Source organism: Colius striatus, chromosome 9 (assembly GCF_028858725.1).
Source record: "Colius striatus isolate bColStr4 chromosome 9, bColStr4.1.hap1, whole genome shotgun sequence".
Lineage (NCBI taxonomy): Eukaryota > Metazoa > Chordata > Aves > Coliiformes > Coliidae > Colius > Colius striatus.
In genome coordinates, this window is record NC_084767.1 from 19508412 (window position 1) to 19528450 (window position 20039).

The following is a 20039-nucleotide window of genomic DNA, read 5'->3' on the forward strand; positions in this document are numbered from 1 at the left end:
TTCTGGTGGCAAAACCCCCAAAGCTTTGTGTCTCTGCGTGCAGGAACGCAGGCAGGCGTGCACGTGTGCACCTGCTCGCTGCTCCACACGAGCTCGGATCGAGGTACCTGGGGATGCAGTTTTTTTAAAAAACATTCTCTGAAGAACAGTTTTCCTTTTGACTGGAGAGCCCACTGAAACCACACGGCATGAAACTCCTATCTGTATCTCAAACGAGTCGTGGGAATACTGTCACTGAGTTGCGTTGAAGGTTGCCATTAAAATACTGGACTTCACCTGTTAGAAAATGTACACGTTCTTCACAGATCAAAGAGAAGAGGAAGATTACTTTTTCTTTTTTATTAAAGTTGATATTTTAGTCCAAAGTACTGAATATAGTATCTTCTCTTAATAGATATAACATTCAAAAAGAGATTTAAGAAAGGATGAAAACTGAGTTTCCCATTTCACTCGGAAACAAGCTTCTGCTGAATGACAGAAATGTGCTAGTGTACTGTGAACAACCTACGCTCTGTATTTACATATTGCTGGTACCTGTATGCCTATTATTGCCAACTTGTCCAAGCTGTTTTTGCTGCGGTACGTGAGGCTGCCTGTGACACAACTCCCGCGTGCTCAGCAGGGGTCCGATTCAGCCGTGACTCGCGAATGGTAACCAGCCATACAGACAGGAGTATCCCACCCAAGCTCCAGCTTCAAGTTTTACACAGTGATTCGATAAACACAAACCCACCCCTAAAAACACCCCAACGAACACAGGTTTTCCTCGCTAACAGGGTACTTCTTTGGATACTGAACACCGACACCTTCAGTGCTGCCTCCAGACACACCACAACTTGTACGGGTTACCATTCAGCACACTTGTGACCTCTACAAAAAATATAATTACATGTATCATGATAAAGCAATCTGTCATCTAAAAATCATCCTTATTATACACTATACAAGCTATTTTACAATCATTTAATAAATTGCTTTTAAAGCTGCAGTAGCCCTTCCCTTCTTGTCTCGGATCAGCGAATATACCGATTATACGTATTTGAAACTATAACTAAATATAAAAATATATTAGGTTTTGCATTTCATCAGACGATCTTTCTCATTTCTATTACACAAATAATCTGGCCACTTTGAGTAAAAATCAAATTTTAGAGTGGCTTAGTAAATATTTAAATTTCGAGATACAGAAAATTGTTAAGGTGCGCGTAGAAAAGGCTACTACAGCTTCTAAACGTGTCAAAAGATACTTATCGATGGCAACGAGGAGAAATTCACCAGACCTACGGAGCTGTATGGCACGCTAGGAACTCGGTATGAAGGGATGCAGCCTTGCAAAGACAGAAAGTTTGACGTACGACTCTAAGACCACGGAATCGGTAGCGGAGCTCTCCTGCTCTCCCGGCAAGCGGCTCGGGCCGGGGGCCAGTGGCAGGGACGGGTCTGGCGCGGGGCCAGCGGCGCCGGGAGGCCACGGGCCCGGGCGGCCGCTCTGCGGGACACCGAGCATCCCGCCCAAGAGAAGGCTTCTAGAATCCACACGGGAAAATGGAACAGAACCACTGGGCATCATCACGCGTCTGCCTCTTCGGCCAACGGTGTTCTTCCATATATATATTTGTACGATGAGAGATTTAAGTGTATAGAAAATGTGAGTTTCTCCACACAGAAGTAAACTTTTCTTAAGCTATGCATATTTTCCTGAAAATTTCCTGATGGGCAGTCAGGACTGAACTTCTTGGCATCAACGCAGCCCATGACTCTTATAGTTATGGCTGTTGCATTATATGCAAAAAATCAGGCTTTTTTTTTTTTCACTGTACAAAAGAACCTGCTCATCTACATCCAGTGTGGACTGGGCTAGTTTGCTCTGAATCTGCATATCCAGCGCTTTTTGCACATATACCAAAAGTATTTGTTTAGTTTGTGTCTATTTAAATTAGATTTGAGAGTGTTCTCCCACCCACCCTGGCCTTTAAAAAATGCCAAATTTTAATGGTCTCTTTGACAGTTCAAAGCTATTAGGTTAGAAAAGCCCAACCCATTTTCACAAGAATATACTCAAGGATTACTCTCTAGAGGTCATTTAGGAAAGCTACGAGCTGCCCCACCTTAAAAACCCAGCTGTACAATAGGCATTTTGAAGTATTACAAAAAAATTATGTAAGAAAAAAAATGAACAAGCCTAGTTCACGGTATATAAAGTTAAAGGAAATTGCTAAAACCAGACAGTAATAGCTATAAAAGGCACAACTTCCCTTTTCTGATATACACTTGTAAACTTTCTTCAGGTTACATGCATAAACCAAAATGATACCTTAACTTTAAAAAAAAAAAATCCAAAACACTTTACTAATAAAAAAAAAAAGCCTAGAAAATTGTCTCCAGCCAACTGCAGAAATGAAGTAGCAGAATGTTCTTAACACAGCCTCAGATCTTGTCACTGGTGGTTTAGATGCATCCATGGACGTTGCACGAGGGGAGAGAGATAATTTCTGACAAATACGATTTATTCTCCTTTCTCCCCAATTATCTACCAAATGTGAGAAATGTGTTGCTTCTACAGCCTAAATCTTGGCCCTCTGTAAACCACATGTAGTGCATAATTACAAAAGGTACACCGCTGCAAGGACAGAATTAACAAGTTCTGTAGGTTTTTTCTTTACAAAAAAAAAAAAGCTATCATTTGACGTTTTCTTAAGGCAACCCTTTTGTATTAAGGCAGTCACTTTTGATGAAATAAGAGCTTCTTGATATTTCCATTTGAATATTTTGGTATCTGATTGCTGATGATTTCTGCCAACATTTCTGGGAACTCAATACTCATGGATTTATCCAAAAATGTCTGGAAGCAAAAGCTCAGAAGATTTTCAACCACCTACAAGTGATAAAGCAAAGAATTACTGTCGCACAAATACATAAAGAGGAAGCGTCAGTCTTCCCTCCCTCCTCCTCCCCAAGCAGGGCATGGAACTCTGACAAAAAGCAAGCAAACTTTAGCTCCTCGCAAGGTCTTTACAAAGACTGAAGAGATCTTGTGTTGATTCTCATCCCAGCGTAAAAGGAACACACTGATGGATAAACTCAGTGACATCCATCCAGGTGCTTGGTACACCAACAAGGAAAAACAACTTGAGGCCTCAGCATTTCCCCTGTTGCTTCCAGCTCCACCACCAACCACCTGGACTCTTTGGTACTAAACACACAGTTTAGAGGATCTAATACAAAATGAGGCAGCCTGGATTCTCTAATTCCTTGCAGAATTTAGACTGCTACTAATACTAAAACCAGCACTGATGCATTATTTCAATGTAACTTCAAATGATTCCACAGATTCTGGGATAGTTTGTCTCTGAGATAATACTGGTTTTAAACTTCACGTCTGTGCTGCTACTGTAAAATCACTTACAATTTCAGAGTTCCTCTATTGTAAAGCAAAATAGTTTTTAAGAACTAAAGAGACAGAAAATTATATTGATTATACTATTAATTGCTGTGGAGTCCACTGTGAAAGTAGCTTGAAAGCACCACATTCACCTCTTTCAATTAGCCTTTACTCAGATAACACGGGAGCATGACCGCCTGCTCCCCCTACTACCCAGATACCGATCCCTTTAAATAAAAGAATAGAGGAGATTGTTGTCCTATGCCCAACCTTATCTGGAACGCCTATGGCACTCATTTAAAAACTTACATCATGCATAGAGTCCAACAGTTTAGTCAGTTGATAAAATCGCTGCCAGTTCTGGCTGGAGTTCCCTTCTCTCTTCACGATGGCCTTTCCCAGCTCTTTAATGTATGTCATGCGAATTTCTTCAAACAAAGATTGGCTCTTCAGGCCTTCCTTGGGAACTGTAACATGGATACAAACCTTTAAGACATTATACATATATGAATTGTGTCACTATTTAAGTTTTCTTACATTAGTTACACGGCAATGACCAAAAGGACTCGGACTGAACAAAATGGCAGCTGAAAGACAAGGAAAAAGAGCAGAAGCTGCGACGGATGACTCACAGAACAACTAGCATAGGACTGCCGGCAAAATAAAACAGTCAAAATCCCAAAGGTAGCCCAACAAAGAAGCAGAGGGAAGGCAACTGGATCATGGAGACAACACCACTAAACACTGCAAGTGCCTTGACAAGGAACAACCAGGGCTGAAGCTCTCACACTCTCCATGTCTAGGGAAAGGTGACATTGGAGACATTTCATAAAAATTCTGTGTGCTGAGGGAGCAGAGGATCACAGGATGGTTTGGCTCAGAAAGGACCTGGAAAGATCATCGAGTTCCAACCCTCCTGACATGGATCAAATAACGTATCCAGGCAAGGCAGTAACAGAGAGGCTAGACAACAAACTGCCTGCCCAAGCCTGGCAAGACCCAGGCCTCACAAGGAGCGTCAGACAGATCAGGAGCCGGGCGTTAGAAACACAAGGCGTGGGGATGAAGACTTGTACTCAGACGCAAATCCACCTTGTGCCTATGTTCTCCTACTAGATGCTCCTTCTAGAGGCCAAGGACTAGTAAATGCATCAGGACAAATCAAGCATGTAGACTTCAGTGGTCCTTCAGATGCTTGATCTGAAGCCTTTGGTTACCTTGGTGAAGTTAACGGAAAGAGGTGAAGACAGAAAAGAGAGCACCGAGACAAAGCTGACAGAGTAAGAGAGCAGGAAAGAGGCTACTGAAGTACACTCCCTCCTTTAAAAAAGTCCAACCCACACTACACTTTCAGCATCTGTGAGATCCTGAAGTGTCTTGTCTGCCTTGCCTACACAGGAGATGACAACACATCAATTGTTGCTTCAATAACTTAAACAGAAAAGGTCTGTGATCCTCATCTACGTGCAAGCTACGTGTCTAGACCCGTGTGAGATGTTCATTTTACTGCTCCTCCTCTTCCACTTCTCTCGGAAAACTTACACAGGAACGTAACAAATGAAAATTGTGAAGTCATAGACCGAAAAGGTGTACACGTTTCAGTTATTCAATTTTCCGAAGTTCCACAACGTACCACTCACACAATGAACGTACTCAAATGAAATGTGGGAACGTACTGTCTTTCACTGCAAAGATAACAGAGAGGCCTTTTGCTGGTTAACGTCGGCACTCGCCATGCTCCACTGGAGAGAGGGCGTAATGTTAGGAGCGCTGCCTCTCCACCATTTCTGCCATGGAAACACCCTTAAGGAAATTTCCAATTCCTATAAAGACAGTTGGCCTACACCACATCCAAAACACTTGAGGAATTTTCAGGAGAGATTTCAGAAACTGTTTTAAATCTGCAGTTTTGGGGAAGTTTCAAGTCTCTACAAAGCCCATGGCAGCGTGGAGCCAAAAGTTTCCTCTGAAAAGAGCCCTTGTCCCAGTTCTGGGCTTGGCAAGCAAGGCTGTGCGGGTCCCTGCCAGGCTGCTGAGGCGATGGGCCCCAGGGGGAGCTGGTGACGGCAGCGCGCTGTGCCTGACATCTCTTGCTCTGCGGCGCACCCTGTGCTGGGACACACCATCCTCCTGCTCCCCTCAGCGTAAAGTCCAGAGTTCTCACTTGTTTGTAAGAATTAATGCCATTATTCACTGGGAATATTAAAGATAAGGTATGTTTGAACCCTTGGTGCAACAAACTGTTTAAACTTTAAAAAACATTTACTCTTCCTGTTGCAGAAGTACTATGCTGAGAAATCTGTACTTGCCTTGCTGCTCTTACTGATGCTTTAAAAGCATTCTGGCATACTGGCCACCACTCTAAACCAAAAATAATCTCTGTCAAGCAGAAGCAGAAAAGGCTCCAGGAAAACAAGAGTTGCTGGCGCAGGCACAACTTCCTCAGTCCCGTGGGACTGTGGGCATCGGTGCGGTGGCCACAGGATGGATTCCTCCAGCATAAGGGGCAAGGCGAGGTGCCTGGCAATGCCTGCCTACAGTACACACACACACATTGTGCTTATCATTGTGGTGAGTCCCTGGATTCCATCTGAGCCCAGGATACAGCTGAGCTCCCTCAGGAACTACAGCCCTACAGTGCGTGGGGAAAAACAAGTCACTAGGTACCAGTGAATATGAAGACCAGGTAAAAATAACACTGTAAAAGTGATTTACATAATGTCTCACATTAGTTTACTTCTGTATATTCTAAAAGGACTATTTTGACACTGTACTTTGACCTTTCACACAGTACAAACAGAATTTTACTAAGCTGTGACTTGCTTCAAGTAGAGCATATCCTACTGAAAGACAAAAACCATCATCATGCGGTACACTATATAAATCTCTCTGATGTCTATCATAAATCCACTATAGACTTTCAAGATGCAAATGGGAGAAGCTGTATTTGTGTTTAACAATTTTAAAATAACTTATCAGAGAGTTTGAGAACTCGTTTTGGGGACGAAGCTGCTTCACTGATTAACGACTTCCTCACAGGTGGTGGAGGCTTTTGGGATTTTATTGGTTGGTTGGGTTTCAAATATTTCATGGGTATGAAGTTACAGCTTTGCCCATTTCTTTGGGTTCTGAACTACTAGACCAATTTGTTATTTTTGAGGAATTTTAAATTGCAGTTCTGATTTGGGCCTCTGTTGAAGGCACAAACTTTTGAACACAATCCACAATATCTTAGCATGAATGTCTTCCATCTGCTAAACGCAGAACTTCCTTCACTAACACTATATAACCTGGTAGCAAGAAGCACATTTTTACTTTTATTTGCTATCAGGTTTTTAACGTAAGTTAAAACTATGTTTGCACACTCTGTAATGTGGCAAGTTATATTGTTCACACAGGTATTGAACTATTCACCTACTTGTAGAGAGGAGAAGCAATGTTTTCATGCAGAGATACTCTTCATATGAGACCTGAAGTCGCGACAGCTCTCGGGCCACCATAAGCATATGTTTGCATTGTTCGTACATACATGGTAGATTCATTCTCTGCCTGAGAAATAAGAGCATAAAAATTAGTTAAGTGTCTGGACAGCTAAAAGTGTTAAATCTAGTTTTTCCTCACTTCGTTCGGGAGCAGCAGAGGCTGCAGAGGCAAGCTGCTGGTGCACCTCACAGCAAAATTATGTTTATTTTTTCTCCAGTGAATCCATTCAGGGCATTGCCTTGGACACCACTTCTCAGTTTTCACAGTGACTTTAAGAACATAAAACTACACAAGATATACAAAGTGATGCTTAGTACTGCAATTAAATTTAATTTCCTTTGTAATGTAATAAGGTTTCCACCCATTGATGGAAAGACATGTTGACATCCAAAGGAAAATCTTGGAAAGCATTTACTTGGAATCAGAATGACAAACATTACATATTTACACAGTCTTTTGCCTTTATTTGTTATACTTTAATGAAACTCTCCATCAAGACAGGAACTCTTCCTTCCATTTAGTACTTCACCTGACACAACAAATCTCTTTAGGTGTGCTTTTCCAGATAGCTACTGTGAATATTGTAGGATTACGTTTCTGGGTGGGAAAAGAATAAGAACAGATTGATTATGAAGAGTTTAAGAGAGATCTATGCTTTTCCATGTGAACCTCTGTAGAGAGAAAGACAGGCAAACCAGTATGTTTCAAATGCAACAACTACACAATCTCTCTACAGAGATGCTAGCAATTAGTGGATGAGGTTGTGGATGTCATCTTCCTGGACATTAATAAGGCCTTTGACAAAGTCTCCCACAGCATGCTCCTGGAGAAACTGGCTGTCCATGGCTTGGATGGAGCTACTCTGAGATGAGTAGAAAACTGGCTGGATGGTCAGGCCCATAGCGAATGGAGTTAAATTCAGTTGGCGGTTGGTCACCAGTGGTGTTCCTCAGGGCTCAGTACTGGGGCCTGTTTTGTTTAACATCTTTATCAGTGACCTGGATGAGGAGATTGAGTGCACCCTCAGTAAATCTGCTGAGTGTAGGTTATTGTCCCAAGAAGGTCAATGGCATCCTGGCTTGTACCAGAAATAATGTGATCAGCAGGTACAAGGAAGTGATTGTCCCCGTGTACTTGGCCCTGGTAAGGCCGCACCTCAAATACTGTGCTCAGTTCTGGGCCCCTCACTACAAGGACATTGAGGTGCTAGAGCACATCCAGAGGTGGGCAACAAAGTTGGTGAATGGTCTAGAGAACATGTCTTATGAGGAGTTGCTGAGTTTAGCCTGGAGAAGAGATGCTGAGAGGAGACATGATCACTCTCTAACTACCTGAAGGGGAGTTGTAGTGAGGTGGGGGGGTTAATCTCTTTTCTCTAGTAATGAATGATAGGACACAAGGAAATGGGTTCAAGTTGTGCTAGGGGAGGTTTAGATCAGACATTAAGAATATTTTTTTTTTACTGAGAATGTCATTAAGCATTGGTACAAGGTGCTCAAAGAGGTGGTGGAGTCACCATCTCTGGAAATATTCAAGAGACGCATAAATGAGGTGCTGAGGGACATGGTTTAGCTTAGTGATGGGCTGGGCAGTGTGAGATTAGTGGTTGGACTTGATCTAAAAGGCCTTTCCAAATGTAAAGATTCTCCAATTCTGTAATTTGTTTGTCACTAACGATGTGTCAATCTTTCATAAGATATCACCTATTTGATATTATATTCTAAACAAAGACAGACAAAATTGTATCCCAGTGTAAGCTGAGCAATATTTCTCCAAAGGTGCTATCACTTTTCAGTTTCCCCTTCCTTAGCCCTACAAGAGAATTACATAACCTACACTCACAATCCTCCCAAAAAACATTAAATGAGAGCAGGGAGAAACATAGACTTTTCTCAAGATGCAAAAACCTAAGAATAGCAGAGACTCAAATGGGAAAGACAGAAATACAAGCTATTGAAACTCAATACTCAAACCAAATCGAGTACATGTCTGAAGCCCATTGTTTCCAAAAGCATGCTGTTGAACAATCCCTTCTGAGTGTGACAGGGCCACGTGTGGCACCACCTCACACACTTGGTGCCTACAGCTGCACATAACACAAATCTGGGAACACTGGCCTTACGTTAGACTCCAACAGCCAAGGACTAACAGCAGGAATACAACACGAGGCAGGTTGCATCAAGTAGGGATAAATGTAACACACACACACAAAAAAAAAAAAGAACAAGCCTAGTTCAGTCATAGGATGTTTCTCAGGGCACTTGACACAAAGCTACTATTTGGCCACTTGGCAAACCTTCTCCTAACCCCTCTGGGCTGTATCAAAGGGCATCTTACATATTTCAAATTGAGTAATTTAAACACATTCTACAACAGGCCTCAGCAGTTTTCCTCATGTAAAACTATTACCATTTCTGGGTAGAAGGTTAAAATAAACATTATGAAATAGGTCAGCCTGTCATTTATTTCTATCTGCTGTAAATGTAATTGCATCCACAAGTCTGAGAATCTATATGAAGACCTTGGTTATACCAAGGCTATGCAAATTTCACTTCTCAAAAAATGAGAGTAAAGCAGACTCCCCCTCCCTTCAGTGATGAGAGCAGAGATGAGCTCTGCACTACGCCCTGGAGGGCAGCGGGTCCGGGCTGTGTCAGAACAAGAGGGACGCTGAGTCATTGGATAGGCCTTGTGCTGGCCAAGGGCCTGGGAAGAAGTCCCAGACATTCTCCCTGTGGATCTCCTGGCCAGAGAGCATCAGATGATCCCAGCTGCTCCACGCCATGTGCAGAGGGAGGCTGTCTGAGGATCCCGGTCTATCCTTTCCCAGACCAAAGTCCCAGCCAAGAGCAAGGGCTTCATAGCTCTCTTCTTACCTACTGGTGAGTTTCACTGGCACTCCTGCCTATAGAGGGCATTTAGCAACTTTACAAATTAATTTGCACACATCAGACATTAAACTAGGTTCTGTATTTGGCTATACTTAGTGATCACATCACATACAGTTGCTTCTCACCATAAACTGTCTACAGGACCATACTGACTTTGTGGAGTCTCCAGCCAAAGCTCTGGTGATAACCAGGGCTGATAACCCAGGTGAAGTGGCATGGTCTGACAGCTGCAGGTACTCCCCAGAAGCTGAGGAGTTGCTAATGCAGAAGGTAGAGCCAGCACCAGAGAGGTCCTGGTGACACAGGTCAGTAGTTCAGTGCTTTGGCAAATAGTGCCATTCACAGAAATTGAGACTTCAACCATTGATTAACAGTTATCACTTTTGAAGTGATTCCGCTTTGGTGATTGCAAATCTAGTCCAACTGGAATCATCTCCTTGTTCTTCAAGTATCTAATACTCCTCTGCTATAGTAACCAGCCACCGTAGCAAAGCACACATAAGCTTGGCAGTAGCTGTAAGTTTTAGCTCAATGAAAGCCTGTCATGCACATGGGCTGTACATATGCATTCTGTGTGGGATGCATGTTGAAGATAAAAGCACGTGATAATGTTAAACACTGCTATGAGTCATTCAGCTCAGTCAAGTCTATAAAAGAATGAAAAAAAAAGTCAGTAAACAAGATGCTGCTATTCTGAAAAACAGATGATACTGACCCCACAGAATTAGTTACAAAAGAACGTTTGGAAAAAATTCTGGGAATAAGAGAACTGACGAAACATTGTTTATAAAACTGTAATCACTTGTTATTTTCTTTCTATTCAAATAACACCAATACAGATATTCTGTATGGAATATAACAATGTAAGGACAAATGAGATCAAGGAGCTGACCTCAAACCTAAGAAGAGCAAAGGGCTAAGATGATGAGCATGCAGAGTCAAAATCCTAAGAGACAGAACTTCCAAGAACTTCTTTCTAAAGCTACCCAGCAATTAAATGGCATTTGCTATTTGATGAACCCAACTGTGAATTAGTTACTGCTGCAACTTCATTTACTCCGTGACATAACTAGAGGCCTAAAGCTGATACAGAAATAGTGCCAGTTTCAACAAAAGCATGTTTTGAATTATAAACTGTGGAAAGAAGTTACACAATACTAAAAAAAAAAAAAACCCCACACATTTATACCATCTCCAAATACTACAAAATGGTCTAAAGCCTAAGATTTATTAAGCTGCCAAATTTTTCAACAACTGAGGGAGTTTTTTTGTGTCTGTATAAAATAATACATACTATATTTAAAATTGCTGGCTGCTATAAACATACCTCCATTAAAAATGATTTTTTTTTTTTTTGTTTTGAAATGTAAAATGATGAGCTTACTTCATTATATTAATCCATTATATTATTTCTATCCAGAAATAAAGTATGGACATGTAAATCTAAAATATTTGCCAAAGTCTTAAAATAAAATACATTTTTGCCCCCCTCTCCCATGCTGTCTGGAGATGAAAACCTGTCCATGGTTACTATAGTTTTTCCCCGTGCAGAGAATCAACAGTTTTACACACCAGCAGACTGAGACATGCTTATTTTCACACCACAGCAACTTTATAATCCACCCTACCCAACCCTAGGCAGATGGAATAACTCAGGATATTCAATACGTAATAAACATGATACAAACATATTTGGTGTCCTTGTTTTTCTGGAGTTGTTTTTTGGTTTTGTTTGTGATTTCCCCCCTCTATAAACAATAGGAGTACAGATATGAAAATGGAATATTCAATAAACATTTCATTTTATGAGAAGACTGGTCAAATGGCTAGGCTGCCAGCTTAACACTTAAGAAAAACAGAGTTTAATTCTCTTTCCCACCACGGACTTGGAAAACTCGATTATGGAGGAATCTACAATGGTACTAATGAACAGTGGCATTCAGCAGTACCACAGCTAGAGCTACCCGAGCACTAAGCAAAATAAATCCACTGATTTCAGAGAAGGCTTTTGTGCATTTGTGGTAAGATATTTATAAAAGTTAAGGATCTGTTAGCTGGAAATGCAGCATGACAAACCTCTTAATGAGTTAGACAGGTTCTTTATGTACAGCCCAGTTACGCAGTCATCTAAAAAGTGTCAAAATGAGCTAGTGGATCTTGCTACTCCATCTAAGTAGTAACTACACAGGAATAATAGTGGACAAAGTCGATGCAAGGAAAATGCACGGAAGACTAATGTTGTCCTTTGGCAGGTACATGAAACTAAAGAATGTCTCATTATCCCCATGAAGTCAATCTTAAAAAATTAGTTTGCATTGTGTCCACTTTAATCATCTAGGCTTGCAGAATCCTTCAGAGAGAATGCCTCTTCCTGAAGATGAAGACACTGGATTGTACCAAATGTGAGTACAAGACTTTAAAGCTCAAAAATTGAATAAAATAAATGGTTTCTAGGAACTCAAAAAACACCAAGAAAATTAAACCAGAAGTAGTTGCACTTCTCTGTAACCATACAGCTAACATAACAGAAAGCACTGTCTGCTCTGTCACTGCGTGTTGTTCCCCTGTGCTCACTAACACTGTCTGTGCAACCTTAGCAGCCAGTGGGAAGTGTTACCAACTTCTCTGCCACTGCCACTTGGTAGCTGATCCCCAATGCCTCACCCCTGTCATACTACTGCAAGCTGCTGGTAATGACGGCACAAAGGAACTGGGCTGAGACCACTCTACTCTATTGCTTTAATAAAGATACAAAGCAATAGGAAGAAAAAATGTAATGATAAGATGCATGTCTGTTCCACTTCTTGATATTCACTGTATTGAGTAACACCTATACTGTCCTTATGAGCCTTCTTAGGGTCAGTTGTTTATAAGTAAAATTAAAGGAATTTTTGGAGTGAAAAGTAGACTAAATGTATTTTTAAAAACATACTAAATTAGATTTGAATATGTGTCATTCCATATACACAGTGAGATGTTTATTACTTACAGCATAATGTGATACATACAATTTTATTTGATGGGCAAACTCAAACTGCAGAACAGAATTGAAAACCCATCTATATGAATATTTGCCACTATTTTGTAAGGCTGAAATGATACCAGTTTGCACGAGGGGCTCGTATGAGGCTTGGAAGTTTTTGTCTCAACTTATTTTTCTTAAATGGAAGTATGAACAAGTGTATCATCAGTCAAAAGGCTGTGGCTTGAAGAGATGGAAGACATCCTGGAATTATTGTATTCTAACACAATATGGATAAAGACATATAATTTTGTTCTAGTCCTCCACTGAAATAATGGTTTGAAATAACAATTGATAGATACAAAGCCGGAACAAATTCTTAGTTACAAAAGAAAAAATGTTCATACAAAGAACAGACCTGTAGAAAAGTCATTTGCAGATCTCAAAAATTACACGTTTGAACAACTTACACGACTCTATCTCCATGCAGAAATCTGAAACTTCCAAGCAGGAAGCCAAAAATCTGATGCAGCCAGCTTCAGTTAACTGTAACAATGATCGTGGTCCTGGATCTCACACAATCAAAATGAAGGTTCTGATTCTGTCAACACACCACACCTATGCATATCAAGCTTTAAAATTGGAGGAAAGCTCAGGATTTTTTTCTTGTTATTCCAGGGAATTCACTGTAATATTATGAAATAATACAGCTGTCTTTAAAATAATCAAATTCTAGTTGCTTTGATTTTTATAAGATGTGTGTTCTGGTACATTGGGCCTGTTTCTAGCGTACCTAAAACATTAAGGAGCAAGCCTTGGGGGTGTGGGTGGCAAGGAGTGATGTATCAGCCACAAAGTGGACACATCTGATTTTTAAAATCCACATGTATTTTTTTCTCAGTGTTTGTGATGTCTCTCTTGTCTCACCCCAACATTTTAGCACTAGTGAAGCTTCCCCAGTACTGTTGCCTCTCTTTTTCCCTGTGCTATTGTGCTGCACAGGCCTCTTACAGCTCATGCAGTGCTTTTATGTGTTAATTCAGTACACGTCATGTTTAACTCAGAGGCAGCTGTATTTTATTGATGAATGGTACATAAAAAGTTACGACCAGAGAGTTTTATGGGGAACCTGTAGCACACCGGAGGAGAAACTGCAGTTCTCTCGGTCCACATATTTTATTGAAAACAAATGTCACTTTGATAAAACTACTTACATGCCCAAACTGTAACTAGAATGAATTTGAGAATATTTAGTATAATAAAAAACCCTACATGGGTAATCCTAAGTGTAGTCAGATCCTTAGCTATAAAGCTCCACGTTTTGACCCATTGATAAAACAGCAAGAGACCTCAGACTTAAAGCAAATTAGATGTTATTAGGCTTATTAGTGACAACATTGATTATTACAATTCCACCACATGGAGACTATTTTACTCCAGAGACATATTCTAAGAATTTTAATAAACATAATTACACAGATAGGCACTTACCCATTGCCCTTCTCCTCAGCTTTTCTTGAAAAATTATTACCATAAAGAAATGATTACAGTTTGTAAGTCTGGGCAAATATTTATTTGTGGTTTTGTTTTTTTTTTTTTTTAAACACAAATCAAAAGGGAATAAAGAAACAAGAAATAGTCCGAAATGCAAAGGTCTCATCTGTAACAACTGGATTTAACAAAAGAACCTGACAATTTTTTATTTTTGAACTGAGAAAAGATTTGAGACATCCGATAATGTTTTTGTTCCTGTTGCACTTCAGTAATACTCTGTCTCAAAGTATGCCAAAGGCATTAGTTTTGCCTCCCCTTTAAAGTCAGGAAAATGGAGACATGAATAAAACCTTGTGACTTGCATTATCTTTTTAAATTATTATCTGTGAAATTATGATGTTAAAAAAGTTTTTGGATTGTACGTGTCAGAGGCCCTGTGCAATCATGTTTTTTTAGCCTTGACTCCCACAAATGGACTACCTCATTTCATGAAAGAAGAAATGGCAAATCCATAGTGATGGTGTATTAATTGGAATCTGTAGTTGAGTAAGCTAAGTTTTCAGTGGCTCTGGCCAGCAAGCTCAAAGATTTACAGCCACAGAATATTTTCAGCAACTAATTCAAAACACAGACAAAATGCCTCAACAGGCTTTATAAATATTGCAAGACTGAAAGACCACTGGAAAGGTTTGCTACAGACTACACAGACACTCTTCCCCATGCTTAAATGAGTGGCTTCTTAAAATATGAGCTGAAGAACAATCACTGAAATGGCTTCAAAGTAAAAGCCAGGAGAGTGTGAGAGTCCATTGGGACCTATTCCTGAATACAGCCCTGCAGAGGAGGGTTAAGACAGAGCGTTTGCTCCCTAGAGTGGAGGCAGAAAGACCTAACCTGGTCTGCCACTACACCTTTGAAATAGTACATGGAAGGTAATGGAACTATACTTGTCTGCGCACAATGCTTATCCCCACTGCATCTCAAATCGAGCCTTCTGCCCACCACCTCAACCTCCAGCTCCCTCTCAGTCCTCTACAACACAAATAACGCATGAGTTCAAAAATACATGGAAAAATGATGCATGGTGCCTGAAAACAGATGCCCAAATATGCCAACAAATTCACCTTCTCTTGAAAATTGATAAAAAGGTTCAAAATGAAAATATAAATCATACAAGTTTTTCCATTTTTAAATATGTCTTTCTAGCCACATTTTGATCAGGCTCAGATATAAACGTTCAACCGATCCTGAACTCGGTGAAACTGGTAGCACCATACTATCACTCTTATACAATAAACACAGAGAACGTTATGCAATTTGCCAAAATTTTCTCTCCATCTCAAGATATATTTTTAGCTTCAACGGTGTTGGCTCTGATAAAAATGAATGATTATAATAAATGGTGCAGGAACAGTCACAATATGGTACATTTTAGTACAAACATCTCCCACAAAAACTTCTTGATATAAACACATTAGGATCTAAAATACCTTTCTTCCCTTTGACTTATTTAAAGACACTAATCAATCTACTAATCATCTTGCTTGAAGGAAAATAAGTTGAAAATGACAGACTGATTTTGGATCTCTGCAAGAATTTGCTACCCAGTGATTCACCTCTTGAACACAAAGCCCAGAAAGACTGCAGAGAGCCCACCATCACCCAAGAAACTTGGAAAATGACTCATGTCTCACTTACTCATTAATAATCAGATCTGGTGCAAAGCACAGGAGATTTCCATTTGATTGTTTATATGATCTCCATCCTAAAGCAAACGCCATTAGGAACATCCACGAGTACTGCAGAAGGGTCATTTGGTCATCCAGATGCAAATTTCTGAAACCTGGAAAAAAAAAAATTGAGGTGTGACGGTATCAGTTGCACAAGAAAAGAGGAAAAGCTTCCACAATTTGGAAAAAGATCATGCTTATCATTAGTACAACTCATGTATTATCAATGTAGATCAACACTTTTACAAGTGCAACTCAAGTTTCTGTAACCGTGATGACTGTGCCTGAAACAACATTTCTTGACCTATGTATGGTCACTTGATTCAGTCAAGTATTTTGAATTAGATTACTGTCAGAAGAGAAAAAGAAGTTAGAATAGTAGGAGGTTTCTAATGAGAAAATTCTTGCTGGACAAAACCAATGCAGTTTAAAAGGGGTGCAGAATTCCAACACCATTTTTTCCAGATACTAAGGCTACATTTAAACACTTAATATACCATTAGGGAATCTGTTGTCTAAAATTTGGCCCATGCAGAAATTAAGCGTTTGTAACTGTAGGACTTCAGTTACATGTTCTGGAGAATACTATTAGATGCAAAACTTGAGAGGTTTGAATAGAAAGTGCCAGCGCAAATCAACCTTAGATGATTTGAAAGTGTAACTGTTAACCATATAAAACAATGTTACACAGAAAAATAGTCAAAAGAGAACAACAGAAGGAGTACCTCCTGAACTCTACATTGCATGTTATAATCACACTCACATATGTACATTTCAATAAAAACTCTCAGCACTCTACCTACAAACATGCATGACAGTGAAATCCTGGTGCTGATAGCCACAATATTAGTTATGTCCTGGATGGACTGGGTACCAGATGGTAAGTCTCAATGGGTGCTAAAGGTAGTAAAATAGGATGTAACAGTTGAAAAAATAAAATTTAAAAAATTGGAATACATGCGTGTGCTTATGTGGAACAGAAGGGCAGATTACAAAAGACAGCAATTATACTTAATATACACCGTATGTTATTTGGATAGCTTTCAAAAATAACGGCATTTTTTTACTTTGAGAGCACTGCACTAGACAATAAATGATTTTGTGTCAAATTCTGCTCTTATTCAACAAAAATTACACACAACTCAGTAAACACAAAACAGTAAGGTAACTAATTGCATTATAGTTGCCATCGTTAACTACTTCCAATTTTGTAAGAATATGTAGCATGAACTGAGTCAACCAACGAGGAAATCCATAAAATCTAAAAATTAGTCCCTCAAACAGTCTTAAAATGTAGACAGTTTTTAATTTGCAGCAATAGTTCCTATTAGATCCTGCTTACATTTAGCAAGGAAATATTGTGCCCCATTGAATCATCATTAATGTCTGAATTCAAGTTGATTTTGTTTAATTTTATTAAGCATCTGATATCTAAAAAGCTCATAACAGTGCTGCTTCCTGAAGACATTTAAGTAGGTGGCATTCAGTGGATCAATATGTAACAAATTTTAATATGTCTAACTTCAGGAAAAGCCTTGGACTTTGGAGAGAGCAGTTCACCACCATTTACTACTTCTGAATTGCAAACACAGTGCTTCAAAGTTATTTCAAACTTACTGGATCAAATCTTGAAATCTTTCCTCAAACCCTCCTCAGGAAAAGGCTGTTTTGCAATCCCAACTATAGAGTTTGGCAATCAATGCTGGCTTAATGTTAGTATGTCTGATGGTGTACAACCAGTAGCAGTATGTACACAAAGAACCACCTTAGCAAACAAATAGAAGACAAGAAAATGCTAAGAAGAGTTCCTATTAATGTAATTACTAGAGAGACTGGCATTTTCATTAAGAGCATATGTTCAAATCTGAGGGGTTTGATCTAATTAAGGAAACTGCTCAGAAGAGATTAGGCACACAAAACTGTTTTATAAAAATGGCAAAGTTTGTATTTGCGAATACCAGATGGTCTCCTCAAGACTTGTCCCAGAAGAAAGTGCACACATGTGAGCTTTTCCTAATGCAGATCTCTGCTAACTCAGCGTCACACCCCATTGCACGAAAGCCCTGTCATACACACAAACCTCTCTATCCACATCTCTGCTGGACACACACCTCTAAGTCTCCTAGCCTTATCTTTCCTACTGTTGATTTATTTCCCATCTCAAGAGCAACTCCATTATGACTCATAACTGTCATTATCAGACCTTTTGGGTTTTTGGCAGATGTGTTATGTGATGTTATTCTTGGGCAATATATGCATTAGGGAGGTGGCTTTCCTAGGGTTTCTGAAAACAGGTAGCTAGTAGTACTGAGCAGAAGTGAAAGACATGAAAGTACTAGCCTTTGATAAGAATAAACAGATCTTCAGCTTTACTTTAGGCCTTGGTCTTTCTAAAAAATGTCATGGTTTGACATGACAGCCTTTTCTGGTCAGGGGGAAGGGGCTGCAAAGATGGCTCCTGTAAGAAGTTGCTCACAACTCTCCCCAGCTCTGAGCCAGACCCACTTCTGGGGCTGAGCCAATTAGACGCCTCCACGATCACTTTTTAAGAAGAAGCCGGAAGGGGAGGTGTCTTCCTCCATCTTCTTTCTTTCTTCTGCCCCTTCTTCTCTTCTTCTGGCTGGTGGTGGTGCAAGGAGTAGGAACGGTGAGAGAAACAACCATGCGGACTCCAAGGTCAGTGATGAAAGGGAGGAGATGTACTGTAGCAGAGACTCCCCTGCATTCTATGGAGAGAACTGGTGAAGCTGAGATTTATTTTCATTTCTTTAAAGACCCCACATCAGCGGGAGAGACTCATTTTGATAATGAGCCCGCATCAGGGGCAAAGACTCATTTTGCTAAAGCTGACCCCGGACCAGGGGCAGCAATTCACTTCATTAAAGGCCCCGAGCCAGGGACAGTGATTTTGGCCGGAGGAGGCCTTGTCCCGAAGGAGGGGCCCTTTATCACTATGGCCGGAGCAGGCCCTGTCCCGAGGAAGGGACCCAATATCCACAGCTGCAACTGTGGGGAGGAACCCACGACAAAGCAGCTCATTAAACTTAGGCCCAGAAGAGGCCTTGTCCCGAGAGAGGGACCTTGCAACTGCAGAAACTGCAACCGCGGTGAAGAATCCACGTCAGAGATATTCACCAAGGACTGTGTCCCGTGTGAGGGACCCTGTATCGGCAGAAGCCACAGCTGCTGGGAACAACCCACACCAGAGAAGTTTGTTAAGGACTGTGTTCCGGGGGAGGAACCCCGTGTTGGAGCAGGGGAAGAATGCCAGGAGTCATCCTCATCTGAGAAGACAGAAGCGGCAAAGCCCATCTGTGAGAGACTGACCACATCCCCCACTCCCTGCCCCCCTGAGCTGTTGCGGGGGGAGGAGGTAGAGATATCGGGAGCAGTGAGCTGGGCCCGGGAAGAAAGGAGGGATGGGGGAGGGAGATCTTAAAGTGCTGGTTGTAATTTTCTCATCATCCTACTCCCTTTTTGCTTTTATTCCGTTCTGTTTCTTGTAGAATAAACTTTCCTACTTTCCTCTCTAAGTCGAGTACTGGAGTCTGTTTTGCCCAGAACCATAATTGGCAGTGAGCCCTCCCTGCCCTTGTCTCAATCCACAACAATCTTGCTTATCTTTTTACTCCCATTTCACTGGGTCCTCCGCCATCTTAACGAGGGTGGGGGTGAATGGGGGCATCGAGCAAGAAACTGTCGTGGTGCTGTTGTGCTAGCTGGGCCAAACCACGACAAAAACATACTGTGTACTAGGTCCAACCCTGAGATGTGACATCGCTTCTTCTCTGAGGCAACTGTGACTGTGTCTTCAGGTGGGAGCCAAAACAGTAACAAATCTTCCACATTCCCTAGGTGACAGTCAGTTTGTGTACTGCAAAATCACAGACTTGTTTGGGTTGGAAGGGACCTTAAAGCTTATCTCATACCAACTCCCTGCCTTGGGCAGGGACACCTTCCACTAGCCCTAGTTACTCCAAGCCCCATCCAATCCGTACTTGAACATTTCCAGGGATGGGGCAGCCACCACTTACCTCTCTGGGCAACCTGTGCCAAAGCCTCACCACCCTCCCAGTAGTAATAGCTACAGTGCTTGA

General features: G+C 40.9%; 1 protein-coding gene across 2 annotated transcripts in view; it reads right to left on the reverse strand.

The window, feature by feature from the left end:
* Positions 1-324: 324 nt before the first annotated feature.
* Positions 325-20039, reverse strand: part of NR3C1 (nuclear receptor subfamily 3 group C member 1) — a 70896-nt gene continuing 51181 nt past the window's right edge. For both annotated transcript variants that reach the window (XM_062001937.1, XM_062001938.1), the window contains exons 6-9: positions 15911-16055; positions 6801-6931; positions 3692-3849; positions 325-2875 (exon numbers count right to left, since the gene is read on the reverse strand). In XM_062001937.1, the coding sequence (XP_061857921.1) occupies positions 2723-2875; positions 3692-3849; positions 6801-6931; positions 15911-16055 (587 nt within the window). In that variant the 3' untranslated portion in view covers positions 325-2722. The remainder of the gene's footprint in view (positions 2876-3691; positions 3850-6800; positions 6932-15910; positions 16056-20039) is intronic.